General features: G+C 48.6%; 1 protein-coding gene across 3 annotated transcripts in view; it reads left to right on the top strand.

The window, feature by feature from the left end:
- Positions 1 to 2,955: 2,955 nt before the first annotated feature.
- The window catches only part of VANGL1 (VANGL planar cell polarity protein 1), a 58,572-nt gene continuing 45,964 nt past the window's right edge, over positions 2,956 to 15,563 (top strand). Inside the window, exons 1-3 of one of the 3 annotated variants that reach the window (XM_043459901.1) lie at positions 2,984 to 3,094; positions 3,891 to 4,064; positions 14,233 to 14,438. In XM_043459901.1, coding sequence (XP_043315836.1) covers positions 14,368 to 14,438 — 71 coding nt within the window. In that variant the 5' untranslated portion in view covers positions 2,984 to 3,094; positions 3,891 to 4,064; positions 14,233 to 14,367. Of the gene's footprint in view, positions 3,095 to 3,441; positions 3,753 to 3,890; positions 4,065 to 14,232; positions 14,439 to 15,563 lie in introns of those variants that run through there. The other 2 variants (XM_043459886.1, XM_043459892.1) reach the window with 2 other exon arrangements.

Genomic DNA, 15,563 nt, shown 5'->3' with positions numbered 1-15,563 from the left:
AACAGTGTCTAAGTAAAGGCAAGAGACAATCTTATATATAAAGCCTATCTGTTTTAAAGCATAACTTTATGCAATCTACTTGGTTGAGCACAAGCTTTTCTCACTTAACTCCTGTTTTTCAAGTATATTCAGAAGTTTTGAGGCTGAATAAGTGATTTCTTAAAAAGTGTTCCAATAATGCATTTTACATATTCTTTTGTTGTTAATTATCTTTATGTTCAGGCTTCTCATGTGGCTCAGTGGTAAAGAATCTGCCTGCTAATGCAGGAGACTCAGGTTCCATCCTTAGGTAAGCAAGATGCCCTGGAGAAGGAAAGGCTTACCCACTCCAGTATTCTTGCCTGGGAAATCCAATGGACAGAGGAGCCTGGCAGACTGCAGCCCATGAGGTTGCAAAAGAGTCAGACAAAACTTGGTGACTCAACAACAACAATCTTTATGTGCACATGTCATAACTTTCCAATTAGATTATTCCCTGATTAGATTATTAATTTCCCATGGCAAGTATTATTTTATAGTTGTTCATTCATTTGCTAAGTATTTTTCAAAATGACTACTGTGAGCAAACATCTGATAGGAAAGAGATAAAGACAGCACTTACACATTATTGAGGAGTGAGTAAAATAACCAATACAAGGTAGAAGGTGAACATAAAAATCCAGAGAATTCAAATGAGGGAAAGAAAATATTTTCTGGTTGGGAGAACTGGAGAAGGCTTTGTGTAAGAGATAGCATTGGTAGACAGGAAAAACTTTCTTGGGTAGAATTCTAGGGTTTGCAAGAGCGAGCAGGAATGGAGATACATATGCATGATTGTGGAATTACAGTCACGCTGATGTTTTGAGAGCACCCAGTACATAGAACCCCAATTCCCCAAATGAGTTTGGTGTAAATAATAAGACCAAGGAGTGGCAGATTGAGTCCCCAATATTACCTTTTTTTTTTTTTTTTAATGATTAAGGCTAAGCTGGAGCATCCGAGTCTAGGCAAGAGCTGAATAAGCCTGCTAACCAAACCCTAGGATATGGCTGACCCACTTTGTAACAGATAATGGGAGCTGGGTTACACAGAAAATTCAGTTCCTGAGAATTTTTTCAACTCGAATACTTGAGATTGTTAGATAAAAACAAGCAGTAGATGGCATTTATAGGTGAATTTATCTTTAAAAAGGGTTTATTTTGCACTACTCCTCTTTGCCACAAAAGCATCCGCATGGTAAGGTAGCTAGACATAATACACCAATGTGAATTAAAATCGCTTCTCATGGGAACCCACTGAGGATCTGTAGCTCCCATGGGGGCTATTCAGGTGTATCATAACTAGAATTGGAGATCCCTGGTCTGTTGCAACTTTGAAGGGTCTACATTTTAAAGATGAAAGAGACATGTTTTTACAAAGCTATACATTTCTGCCCCTAAGCACTGACTCAGGTGGAGAGACAACAGGCTTTACCCCTAGGAAGCTGGCTGCCCTCAGGAGACAGGTAGGAGGTTGTGGGGTCGGGGGGCGGGGGGGGGGGGCGGTGGTTGATGCCTTACACCCCTTAGAGTGAACATTAGGGCTGGTGGGGCTGTGTGAAGATCACCTACATGGAACATATTATGTCTTCAAGAAATATATATAGGAGAGAGAAAGGGGGTTGGGGAGGATGGGGAGGAGGTGGTGAGGGGAGAGTGAGGGCTTTAGAGGCTAAAGTTCCATAACTGAGGCTAGCTCAGCATGGGTGTGTTTCACCACCCAACTGCCCACACTGCTTCATTATACACCATCTCTACTGGCGAGCACTGCCATGTAAACTGCTGTGGGTCCCAGCCAGATTCTGGACTCTCCACATGGATTCCCTGACCCTATCGACCCACACCAGACAACTAAGTAAGAGTGTAAATGTTCCTCTGAATAGTTGGCAACTGTGTAGTGCCCCCAGGGACCAGCCACTTTTCATAATCCTTACCACTATCCTGCAAGGCTGGCTTTATCATCTTCTCTGCTTTTCAGACAGGGAAACAAAGACTTAGACAGAAACAGACCTGGTTGAATCAGGATTGGAACCTGGGGCTGCCTGCCTTCAGAGGTGAGCTCTTCTAGTAGTTTCTAGGGGACTGGGGTTGGGGGGCAGTTACCACTCTTAAATGGAGGAGGAGGGGTAGAGTTAGCTTTGGGGGCCCATGGGGGTCTGGGTGTGTATGGTTACATGTGGGGTTATTTCCTGGGCTGTGTGTGAGTTTAAGTGTGAGTGTGCATGTTGTTTGAGATGTATGCATATACGGATATTTGTGGGCTAATTCTTGGAATATGTGTATTTAAGTGTGTATATATGTGTGGAGGGGGGCTGTTTAGTCCCTGGGCTGCTATGCAAATATATGTGTGTTAGGGCTCCAGTGTGCACAAATGGGCTTGAACTTCTGTGTATGATTGTGAGTCGGTGTGTGCGTGAGGGTGTGAGCTTGAGCAAGTGCTGTGTTTAGTTGTTCAGTTCGACTCTCTGCGACTCCATGGACTGTAGCCCGCCAGGCTCCTCTGTCCATGGGGATTCTCCAGGCAAGAATACTGGAGTGGGTGGCCATGCCCTCCTCCAGGGGATCTTCCCAATCCAGGGATCGAACCCAGCTCTCCCTCATTGCAGGCGGATTCTTTACCCTCGGACTCATCAGGCAAACCCTTGAGCAAGTGGGTAGCGGTCAGTCTCTGACCATGAGTCTGTGATGTATGAGTGTGTGTGTGTGTGTGTGTGGTCAGCCCCTGGGGTCTGTGTGGGAACGAGTGTGCCTGCGCGAGGGTGTGTGCGTGTGTGTGTTCGGGGCGCCGGGCTCCCGGGGGCTGGGGAGACGCCGGCCCGACCCCGCCCTCCGCTGCAGGTGGGCTGGGCCCGCGGCGCGGCCGGCCGCGCTCGCTGCTCTTGGCTCGCGGCCGCGCCGGGCTCGCAGGGCTGGGCTCGGGCTGCGGGGCGGCGCCGGGACAGGAAGCGGAAAGCAGCAGTGCAGCGGCGGCGGTGGCGGCGGGGCTCTGCCTCTACAGGAGCCCAGCGCAGGCCGCAGAGCCGGGGCCGCTGCGAGCCGAGACTGCGGGCCGCGGCGCCCGCACGGCCGGCGCGGAGGTGAGTCCCGCCGGAGGCCGGCCGCGGCTGAGCGGCAGGCGCGGGGTGCAGACCTTCCGTGGCAAGACGCCCCCACCCGAACCTGGGACCCCCGCTAGCCCCTGCGTCCTCCTCCCGCAGCCCCACCCGGGACTCCGACCCTGGTTCACTGCCCTCCCCCTGCCTCTGGCCGGGAGCCCCCTCCCTCCCACGGACCGCAGCGCGAGCCGTGCTTCCCGGGACCCCAGTCCTCTCCCATCCGCGCGTGGTGCGCCCCTCCCGCTCCGCTCCCCGCGCACCCCACTTCCTCGGTCCGGGCATTCCCTCCCCACGCCTCGGACGCTCCCTTCTCCCCAGGCTGTACTTTGGGGTGCGCGTCCCGGCCGGCAGGGAGTGGCCGAGCATTCGTACAGGCACCCGGGCGGAGGCACCCGCCGTGCGAGGCGGGGGCCGGGGCGCCCTGCGCTCCCCGGGAGCGAGGCGCGCTCCGTGGTTCCCACCCCGCTGCGGAGCTCGACCCGGGAACCTCCCGCGCCCGGGGGCCCACCCGACCCGGGGCCAGAAATCAGCACAGAGCTGGCCTGTGTTTCCACCTCGCTTACAGAATGGAACCGGCCCAGGAGGCCGGGGGGAGGCGGGGGCGCGAGTCCGGTTGCGCTTCGGAGAGCGCAACAGGCAGGTAGGAGTTTACTTTCAAAAACGCCGGGGTGGAGCAGGAGGTGTCCGGCGAGTCTTTGCCCGAGGCGTCCGGGTTGGAGGCGATCTCACCGCACCGGGGCAGCCTTCGCCACGGGCAGGACCTCATTTCCTCCTACAGGCTCTGAACTGCCCCAAGCAAACGCGTCCAGAGAAGTGTGAAGCTTTATAAAAATTTAAACGCGTCGGTGGTGGAGGCAGGAGTGGGGCGGAGCCGCGGCCTGGCGGCTGGGAGATGAGCTAGTGAGACTTGGAGCGGAGAAATCGTGGCTCAGTTTTCACAGCTTCAAACCAGGTAAAAGGCCCACCCGAGAAAGTGTTGTGAGCTCGTTTAGCTGCTCGTGAAGAGACGTTAGAGCGTTTTATGATGATGATTGTGTGGCTGACACGTGCATTTTGTTAAACCTCTTTGAGGGGGCTGTGGTTGGAAATGCATGTATTTTTAGACACTTATTCCAAAAGCTAGCAAGCTGTAAAGAATCTGGCGTTTTCACTGATGTGTTTATAAATTTTACAAGGTTGCTGGAAAAATATTATAACTTGTGTCACCAATCAACAATGCTAATTAGCATTCTCCTTCCAGTGGGTGGGTTGTTTGATTACACAGCTCCTAGGCTCTTTAAGTGAGATGGCAGAAACTGTCTGAATCCAGGGGGATGTAATTAGTCATTTTATGAAACCACTAATTAGAGTTTTTAGAGTTGAATTAAATCAATGTGATATAGTTGGGGCTTTGATTTGTGGGAGGAAACTTTATTCTCCAGTTCAAAGAAATAACACTTTTCACCTACCCCATGAGCTTTTAGCATTCCCAGACTTTGGTATCTCTCAATATAATTAGTGAAACAGCTAGTGTGAAATTTTCACTGTTACAGTGTTGGCAGTGTGACTTGGCTGCAACTTAATTTGTAAGTAAAATGGGAGAATTTTGAGAATGGCATATTTGTAAGGACGGCTTGCCAGGCAGTACATGTTTTATTGCCTTGTGTATTTGAGCAAAAGGATGAGACCATAAAGGAAAGTGTCCTGACCAGACCACAATGCCTTGTCACCCTGGTCCCACTGGAGACTGAACAAGTGTTGAATGAGGAAGGTACTCTCCATCCCCCAATACACACACACACCCCCTCGTTGTGACTCCAGACCTCAGGAGGAGTTGGTTTGCACAGGCGCCTATCAGATTGTATTTGAAAAGGCAGTTTTCACCTTTGGGCTGGAAACTTTTCAAAGGTGGGCTTTCCACCTTTGAGCTCTGTAGCAGTTAGAACTATTTCAGATTCATTTCTTTTCTCCTGTACCTTCCACAGTGCTTGAGACACTGAACCTGTGAATAGGAGTTGAAATTGCAGAAATCTTTGTAGGTTATGTGTGGTTTGGGACAGTTTATGATTGTTGCCTACCCTCCTCTCTGAAAATAAGCAATTCTGAAAATTGCTACATTGCTGTATAGTTTCTATAGTTAAGAGAGCAGGTTCTGGAGTTAGACTCTTAAGAGTTCAAGGCCCGGCTCCAGCATTTACCAGGTGTGTGACCTTGGTTTTCTTAACTGTAACAGAAAATTAATATTTTTTTCTCCCATATAAGTCTTGTTCTGAGGATTAAGTGAAATATCACATACAAATGACTGAAAGCAGTTCCTGACACATCAGAGGCACTCGACTAACTTTGAGCCATTAGATTATTTATGACCCTCTTCTCTCTATAAAGTGAACTAGCTGTGGTTAGGGGACTAGCTGGGTATGGGTATGTGATTAGAGCCTCGTTCTGTGCCATTTTCCAGAAGGTGGGCACGACAGGATTAAGTGGACATGGGGCTGGCCCATGTTTCTGGTCGTGGCTTTGGTCTCACCTGAAGCCTGATGAAAAGGTACATGTGTGTTCTGCCGCAGTGTGTTTCCGTCCCACTGAATCCATTCCCTTCTGAATCCCACTTATTGGACAGCAGTCACTGGACCTGGCACCACTGGATTTACAGAGGAGATAGTAGATGCTTATGAAATGTATTTTCCTGAAGCTTAAAAATCTGGCAGGGGACAAGGGGGTCACTTGAAAACAAATATACAGCGTAAGAATTCCAGACATATTAACCATTCACAGCTCTGCAGAAATTTATACCCAGCTGCTGGGAGTGTTTCAGAGGGAATTGATGACTGGAGCCAAGAGCAATTATTTGAAGAAGGTGAGTTGAAATTATTGGCAAGATAGGTAAAGTGAGGTTGACATTTTCTTTCCTTGTGAATAGTGGCCCAGAATCACTCTTTTGTAAGGGCCCTGTTGTAATGAAGAATCACTGGGTTTGTTGCAAATACACCAGTCCCTCCGATTCCCACATTGGTGACCTGGATGACTTACAACCGTGAGTTCCTCCAGATAAACCTGATAAAATACACAGTTTTCTCTGATGTTCACTTCCAACCTGGGAACAGTAAAAGAAGACCTGCAAGGAACAGAATGGAAATCAATAAAATAGTTAGCTATAGCTAATGGTATCCATTAAAGGTAGATGGCTCAGATGGTAAAGTGTCTGCAATACAGGAGACCTGAGTTCAATCCCTGGGTTGGGAAAATTCCATGGAGAAGGGAATGGCAACCCACTCCAGTATTCTTGCCTGGAGAATTCCCATGGACAAAGGAGCCTGGTGGGCTACTGTCCATGAGGTCGCAAACAGTCGGACACAACTGAGTGCTAACACTAAAGGTAGACTCAAATGGACCAAAAACATATACATAAGTTTAATGAAAATGATACGTTAAGTCATGTGCCTTATAAAAGTTTTCTTTGCAATGGAAGAAATTTAGATTTACTAAGTAGTGCTGTGATTCATGGGGTCGCAGAGAGTCGGACACGACTGAGCGACTGAACTGAATTGAACTGAATACCTATCCTGTGCCAGGCACTAGTCTGAAAGATTACGAATGATCTCATTTAACCCACCTTGAGCCTATAAGGTAAGCAAAATATAATTCTGTTGTTATAATTAGGGAAACAGGGACAGAAAGGTTAAGTAACTTAATCTGAGGTCACATAGCTGATAAGGAACAGAGCCAGAATTTGAGCAGTAACGATCTAACTGCAGAACCTATGCTCATGGCTTATCCTCTGTAAAAGAAAAGTTGACTCAACAAAATATCTAAATTACCCTTTTCCTCTTGAGTAATTAAAAATGGGTACCTTGAGAAAAATGTTAGCTTGAAAACAATAAAAATTATAAATGCCATAAATCCTTTAGAATTCTGTATATGATAAAAACAAAATATTCAAAGTAATGCACACAGTATATGTAAATACAGTTACAGCAGAAATCTCTTTCCCTTGGAAATACATCCAGTGCAGAAGGAGTGGAATGGCTTTTTAAATTCAGCGTGTGTCTTTGTACCCCTTGCAAGGTAACCGTCCAAACCCAAGTTCACTTTATTACTTAATAGCTCTAGGCAGAGCTGTTGATGTTTTTATAATTTCCTTTTCTGAGAAGGTTAGCTTATGTTTACCAGTCATTACTATAGCATATTATTTCCCTCTTATGATTTTCTGAACACTGTTTTCCTTTTAAGTAAGAGTCACGTATATTTTATGTAAGTGAACATGGCTTTAGGGGCAGATAAAGTATCCCATGCAGGAGATGGACTCAGACTCAGTTTCTCTGAGTCTGCCCATGCAGGAGACGTGAGAGACTCAGGTTTCTATGCCTGGGTCCAGAAGATCCCACAGAGTAGAAGATGGCAAACTCACTCCAATATTCTTGCCATGGACAGTGGAGCCTGGCAGGCTACAGTCCCTGTGGTTGCAAAGAGTCAGACATGACTGACTGGGTGAACACACGCATTCTCTTTGAAGCCACTGATCCCCATTTTGCTTTTAAGAAAGGATGGTGAAGAAGATTCTCTGCTGCTGTTGCCAGGGAATTCCAGACTTAAGATGCTGCCCTCCTGCCCCCCTGAGATGTGACTTGATGAGCTCTGAGCCCTATCCTGTCGTTTGCCTGCAGTTCCCGGAAGGGATAAGTGACAGGAGGGGGAGGCAGAGAACTAATGCTGATTCTTACTCAGTGTATCTGGAATATAACCTTTGCCGGTGAGAGAGACTTGTGTGAGCAGCAGGGCACCTCCACTCTCGGTGGTTCAGCTGTCCCTGTGGAATCTAATCTCTGCATCTTTTCCCTCTGTTGTAAAATTGAGGATTTAAAATAGATGATCTCTAAGGTTTCTTCTGCATGAGTCCGTGGCCTCCACATCTTGATATCTTGCCACCAGAACCCTTACTTCGCTCAGCGTGCATTACTGAGAGCCTGGTGTGCTCCTGGGGTTGAAGAGACAGTCGTGAAAGAGGCGCCGCCCTTGTGGAGCTTCCTATCTCTCCAGGAGCCAGCCCCCGTGTATCTGAAAACCAGGATGTCAAGGAGAAGTGCAGGGAGCTGAGACTGGAGGATCAGGAGAGGCTTCTTGAAAGAAGCCGTATTTCATTTGAGAGGGATGGGTAGGAACTGGGTGGAATGAGGTGGTTGAAGAGTCAGAAGAGCGTATACACTGAGGCTGCAGAAAGGCATGGTGCCTTAGAGCAGGGGTCCCCGACGTCTGGGATCTAATGCCTGATGACCTGAGTTGGAGCTGATGTAATAGAGTCTAATGTGAAATAATAATAGAAATAATGTGCACCATAGACGTCATGTGCTTGAACCATCCCACAAGCAACCCTCCCCCCAGTTCCGTGGAAAACTTGTCTTCCATGAAACCAGTCCCTGGTGCCAAAAGGGTTGCGGACTGCTGCCTTAGAGGACCTTAGAAAGAGAAGGAAGGCCAAGCTGGAGATATGGGCAGGGCCTGGCCGACCAAGTGAAAGGTTTTGTGTTTTATTTGAAGCATAGCAGAACACCAAGGAAGGGTTTCAAGCAGGGAAACAACGTCCACATTGTGACCTGAGAGATCGCTCTGGCTGCTGCCCAGTCAGGGTCTTGTCAGGGGTCAGCATGACGAAGGGACGTTCTGCATTCCAGGATCCACATTTACACCTTTTACGACCCTATCCCATTCAGGCTAGTGCACAGCCTATGGGTTTATTACCCAGGGAACCCGATCCCTTTTCATTTATCTTCCCGATAAGGCGTCCCCCTCTGACCTTATCTGAGGTCTGCTAATTTCTTGTGCATACAAGGGAGCTATCTTCTGAATGCGTTGCTGCAAAGATAAACTTCAGGATGTGTTTTTCTGTTAACCATACCGAAGCTCTTATGTTGGCTTTTGAAATGAATTCACTCTGGATTTTGTCAGTTTGCCTTTGGCTGCTGCTTCTTAATCCTCACTGAGATCTTGAAAAAAACTGATAGCTCGGATAGAAACTGTGATGTCGAAGGGGCCCGAGCTCCGTAGAACCTGGATTCTGTGAGGAAACCTGCAGGCTTTGTAATAGTTTAACCCTGTGTCCCCAGAGCCTGGAGGAAGCGGGTGGCTGAGAACCAGAAGAGTGAAGGGTGGGTCCCAGGGGACAGAGGGCAGTTAGTGACAGTGAAATATGTGGGATGAGAGGGAGAGGAAGTTATGAAAATGGTGCCCGGTTGGCTCTATAGGGTCAGTAGGGTGACTGTATAACGCCAGTGAAGGAAATTGAATAGGCCGGAGCACTGGAGAGCATCTTGGGGGTGATGATAATCCCAAGTGGAGCAAGAGGGATCTAAGTAGGAAATGCAAGTGTGTGTGTGCTCAGTTGCTGAGTTGTGTCCAACTCCTTGTGACCCCCATAAGCTGTACCCCACCAGGCTTCTCTGTCCAGGCAAGAATACTAGAGTGTGTTACCATTTCCTACTCCAGGGATTCTTCCCGGCCCTGGGAATTGAACCCGAGTCTCCTGCGTCTCCTGCACTGGCAGGCGGATTCCTTACTTCTGCACCACCTGGAAAACACAAGTAGGAAATGTGCACTGGGGATTTATCCTTGCAGTAAGTATCTGTTGGGTACCTCTTATGTTCAGTGTATCCCAGGAGCTTATCCTAGAGTAAATCCATAGATGGAGGAGAATAATGGGAGAGATTTTGTTTTTTTTTTTTTTGCTGTGCCCTGTAGCATATGGGATCTTTGTTCCTTGACCAGGTATCGGACCTGAGCTCCCTGCATTGGAAGCTCAGAGTTTTAACCACTGGATCAGCAGGGAAGTCCCATAATGGGCAAGTTTTGAGACTTAAGGGGTGCTGGGGGAGAGGGGAAGGAGCATGGGAGAAGCAGTAGCATAAACACTGTCACGTTGGAGGAGGGCAGGCAGCAGAGAGCTCCGTGAGGGCAGCCATGTGCTACAGACTGCTGTCATTGCCGTGCCCCAGCATCACCTAGCAGGTCTCTCATGGCCCCACTAAACATGGAGGCGGATGAATGAATACATGGCATAAGAAGGTCCGGGGGAAGGAGGACAAGGAGGGGACCTTTGGATCTGGCTCATGGCAAACTGTGGCATCAGGGATAGCATCACTGACTCAATGGACATGAGTTTGAGCAAACTCAGGGAGATAGTGGAGGGCAGAGGAGCCTGGCACGCTACACAGTCCGTGGGGTCACAGAGAGCTGGATACAACTTAGTGACTGAACAACAGCAACAATCCGTGGCCAACTTAGAGCTGTTTCAGTGGAGTGTCGAGGATGGAGAATTGGGATGACAAGAGGGAGGGGATGGCAGGATCTACAGATCACCCCTTTGATAAGTATAGGCAGGAATTGTCTGGAGAGAAACCAGACAAGGGCAGCTGGTAGACTGGAGGAGAAGCCCTCCCCCTAAGAGCACTTGGGAGCCCATGATTTCCTCTGAGGGACATGCCCAGAGTTGCTTTACTGGATGGCTGGAGGTTTTAATGAGGATGAAGGATGACTTCCCTTTGCAGAAGGGCAGGGGGAATAAAACTTGGGTTAGCATGTGCCAGAGACTTTATTTTGGGAGTTTCCAAAATAAATTGTAAATCGATGCTTACAACAACCCTAGGAAGAGACTGCATTAAGTCTCTCTCTCTTTTTTTTCTTTTTACCGAGGGGAGGTAAATTCACAGAGGAAAGCATCTGTCATACTGTGTCATGGCCAGGAAATGTGAATAGGATCAGCCCAGGTCTTTGGAGCCTGGGGTGCCTGCCTCTGAGACACCTCGGCAGCATTTAGCCAGAAATAGCTATAAGTTGGCATGGAAAGGAGACTCGAGAGTTATGGGTTGAAGGGCAAAAAAAAAGCATAGACATTGTGGATGGTCAGTTCTGGATGTAGGAGATGGCAGTCAGGTTTCTGGGCCAAGCAGCCTGGTATGAGAACCTGCAGGTTAGCAGAGAGCTGGGTGAAAGGCCTTCGGGGAAAGAGGCTTGTTCAAGGGCAGGTCTAGAGATTTTGGTTCACCTTTTAAGGCTGATGTCTGGCAGGTATGAAGCAGAACAAGCAGCAAGGAAGCAGGAAGGAAGTGAGAGTCTGAGGTGCTGAAAGCTCGTCGAAATTGTTACTGAACCTGCTGAGAGGCAGAGTAGGGAGAGAAAAAGGTGAGCTGATTCTTGAAGTCTTCTGCAAAAGTAGGGGTAGGTCCAAGAGCAAAAGTATTTTTAAAATGCCCACAGTGGGGTTTTTTTCCCCCACACTGATTCTTTACAGTCACCTCACAAAACAGGCCACTTTATTTCCACTTTATGGCTGAGGAACCTGAGATTCCGAGGGGGTCAGCAAGTTAGTAAGCCCTGGGCTTACCTGGGATGTGGACCCAGCGCTGTCTGGCTGCGGGTGAGCCTCGGCTGGGCAGGTGAGCACAGGTACTCACTCTGGCCTGCTCCTTTCCCAGCCTTTCTCTTTCTGAGAGAGACATGGAGAGCTGCTGGGTTGAGGACTGGTCATAGGAGTCCTGAGAACCGCAACTGCCCTTTATCTGGCGCATCGGAGTGGTTCTGGGTGCAGTCACAGTTGTAGCTTGTTTCTTGCGTGAGCCCTTTTATTCACATTTTACAGATGCGGGTTTCTCTGTGCATGCTAAGTCACTTCAGTCATGTCTGATTTTTTTGTGACCCCATGGACTCTAGCCCGCCAGGCTCCTCTGTTCATGGGATTCTCCAGGCAAGAAGACTGGAGTGGATTGCCATGCCCTTCTCCAGGGGATCTTCCCCACCCAGGGATCAAACCCACATCTCTTATGTCTCGTGCATTGGCAGGCGGGTTCTTTACCACTAGCACCACCTGGGAAGCCCAATGTGGGTTAAGAGAGGTTTAACAGTTCAGCTGAGGTCATGTGTCTCATAGGTGAGTAAAACCTGGGATTGGAACCCAGCTCCCAATACTGCATCAGCTTATATCTCCAGATCAACCCTGTGAAGTCTGTGCCTGATGGATTTATCCCCATTTGACAGATGAGGAAACCAAGGCTCAAGAAGGCAAGTGACTTGTCCCAGGCTGTATTTGACAGTGAGGAGCTCTGGCTAGACCCCAGCTCTCTCACTGCTCCCTTTGGACTCACATAGGAGAGCAGACATGAAATGATGTCAGGATGTCAGGCTGAGGGAGGCTAGCCCTAGTGACGGACCCGAGGGAATGAATGACGAGGGCAAACACCACGTAGGTGGTCCTGAGGCTTGAGATTTGCTGGCCAGTGGTGGTTCTCCAGTAGTCCCCTCCAGAGTGGCAGGTCATTCCTGAGGAGCTTTGGCCTCTTCCCAGCTGAGGGTGCTGTGCTGTGCTGTGTTTAGTTGCTCAGTCATGTCCGAATCTTTGTGACCCCATGGACTGTAGCCCACCGGGCTCCTCTGTCCATGGGGATTCTCCAGGCAAGAATACTGGAGTGGGTTGCCATGCCCTCCTCCTGGGGATCTTCCCAACCCAGGGGTCAAACCCAGGTCTCCTGCATTGCAGGCGGATTCTTTACCAGCTGAGCCACCAGGGAAGCCCCCCAGCTGAGGGTAGTGGTGGTATTTGCAGCCTCTTTGTTTTTTCCTGACCCTTATCTCACTGGCTCTGTTTGCAGTGTCAACTCATGAGGGTCACTGGAAGGAGGAGCCCCAAGGGGCGGAGACCAGCTCTGGGGTGAGGGGTGCAGAGCTCCTTTTTCTCTTGAAGTAAAGGTTTTTAACATGTGGGGCTCAGGAATGTACTTGGAAATGTTTCCAATTTTTTTTTTTATTGCATAGCAGTGTCTAATGAAAGTATGGCAAAAGACCCAGGAACCTGCAACAAACAAATCACCTGCTTTCATTTTCTGATGTTCCCTCATCCTCGTCCTTACACAAGCAGTCTTCTTGTCATCCAGTCGCCCAGTCGTGTCCGACTCTTTGTGACCCCGTGGACTGCAGCATACCAGGTTTCTCTGTCCTACACTCTGTCCTGGAGTTTGCTCAAGTTCATGCTCATTGAGTCAGTGATGCTGTCTAACCATCTCATCCTCTGTGATTGTAACTGAAGTGTAGATTTCAGTGTCTGTCTACAATGCTACCTGTAGCCTGCTTTTTTAATTAAAAAAAAAAAAAATGTATTTGGCTGCATTGAGTCTCATTTGTGGCACATGGGATCTTTAATTGCGGCATGTGGGATCTTAGTTCCCCAACCAGGGGAGTGAACCTGGGCCTCCTGTGTTGGGAGTGTGGAGTCCTAGCCACCACTAGGGAAGTCCTGTAGCCTGCTTTTAAAATCTATCACTAGATCATACAAACTTCCATTCTTTGTAATATCATTTTTAACAGCTCTATGATATTTCTTTGGGTTTCCCTGGGGTCTCAGTGGTAAAGAACCCGCCTGCCAGTGCAGGAGATGCGGATTTGTTTCCTGGTTTGGGAAGATTCCCTGGAGAAGGAAATGGCAACCCACTGCAGTAGTCTTGCCTGGGAAATGCCATGGACAGAGGAGCCTGGGGGGCTATGGTCCATGGAGTCGCAGAAGAGTCGGATGTGACTTAGCGACTGAACAGCAGCAACAATGACATTTCTTTGTGTGAATGAATCATGTTTCCCTTACCAGTTCCTCCTTTTGGGGAGCATTGAGAGTGTTTCTAGCTTTACACTATTATAGGCAATGTGCCAATAATAGTTTTTCTTTTAAAAAGAGAAATTCTAGAAGTTTGCATTCCTGAATTAAAGAATTGAGAACATTTTTTTTTTCCATTGGCTTTCAGAAACTGAGCAAATGGCTTACAGGCTGCTTCCCTGGGTGTTGCTCTGTAAGCGCCACACTGACAGTGGGGGCTGGACATGGTGTCTCAGGCCTGGAAGCCAGGCAGACTGGGCTGTCTGGGAGATGGCCCAGGGCCAGGCCTCTCCCCATTCCAGTTTACTGCTGCTGCGGTGGGGTGTGGCTTGCCCCCACCCACCTGTCCCCCTCCCAGACACCTAAGCTGAGCATTTAACACCGTTGCTGATGTGTTCCATCACAGAGATCCCAGAGTGGAGGTTGCCACTGTCTTTTATCTTCCAATATAACTTCCTTGAGGTTGGCTGTGAAAGGTGATATCTTTTTTGTTTGTTTTTCTCTTTTTTCCCAGAATTTGTTGCAGTTGAAGAGTGACTCCTTGATTCCCAGGCCCTTTGAGGTCTGAGGAGTCCAGTAGGTGAAATTCTCTCTACCTCTAAGGAGAAACAGTACCTGCTCCTGCAGCAAGAGCAAGCCCTCCATTGCTATGGATACCGAATCCACGTATTCTGGATATTCTTACTATTCAAGTCATTCGAAAAAATCTCACAGACAAGGGTATGTAAGCTCTTGCTTGTTCCCACTTTTCTTCTGGGGGCGGAATTTGCAGGTTTCTCAGGCTTCCTGGACTCACTTTCACAGTCCCCCTGGGGGGCAGCCAGCACTGGAGTTTCAGTCCACTGGTACATGAGAAGCTGAGCTTTCAGAACCTTTTAACATGCACTGGGAGGAACTACACCACCAATTTACATTTTATCGCCACTATTACCGTTGATGACCTTCACTTCTCACAATTGATTTTAAATTAAAGTTTCTGCCTTCGGTGGAAATGTTTTTCATTTCTAAGTACTTCTCCGAGATGACAGTTCTCCCAAAAGCTTTACCAAGTATCTAAGTGAAAGTTTTTTAAAAAAGAAAAAGTGTTAATTTGTCGCTTCTTACCCAGAGCTGCTGACTCATGGTCCATTATGCCCTTGCTGTGAGGTCTATCCACTGAAGTGGCAGGTTGGCAGGCTTGGCCTGGTGCCTGATGTATTTATGTGTCTCTGACTCGTCTTCCCAGTGAGCAGGCCTGGGTTTTGGACATCTGACCTGGGTAATGGGGGGCGGGGACCAAATTTCCCCTCCTCTGTACAGAATGAACAGATCTGCACGGGTGTTCCTAGGGCCACCTGTGTTACTGACCTGCAGAATGGTGAGGGAATGAGTGAATGAGGAGGTAGTGCCAGCCGGTGGAGTGCGGTTGATACAGTTGCAGTGCTGCCTCTTACTTAGACTGCTCAACTTAGACTGCTCATCTGTAAAATGGGTAGAGCGGCACCCTCCTCCCGGGGCTGTGGGGAGGATTAAATGAGATGATGCCTGTGAAGCACTTAACACAACACATCGTAGGCCACTCATCAGTGCCTGGATTTATGCTATCAATGGCCCTGGCATTTCAGCACCACATTTGAAGGCCCCAGGTGACCCCAGTCCATAGACCCACCTGTGGTCACAGCCCTGCGAGAGCTGGGAATGGGGATGGTAGTGGTGTTTCCTTGACTCAGCAGTTCCCCATACAGGCAGCTGAGTGCAGAGTAGGTAGGATTTTGTTTTGTGAAACAGCAGTATGCCACATATATCTAACTGACTTATTTACTTGTGAGTCCATATGGATCTACACACGCAGAAAGAGGTCTGGAA

This window comes from Cervus canadensis, chromosome 2, assembly GCF_019320065.1.
Source record: "Cervus canadensis isolate Bull #8, Minnesota chromosome 2, ASM1932006v1, whole genome shotgun sequence".
Classification (NCBI taxonomy): Eukaryota; Metazoa; Chordata; class Mammalia; order Artiodactyla; family Cervidae; genus Cervus; species Cervus canadensis.
The sequence above is the reverse complement of the archived record's forward strand: the minus strand, read 5'-3'. Positions and strand labels throughout refer to the sequence as shown.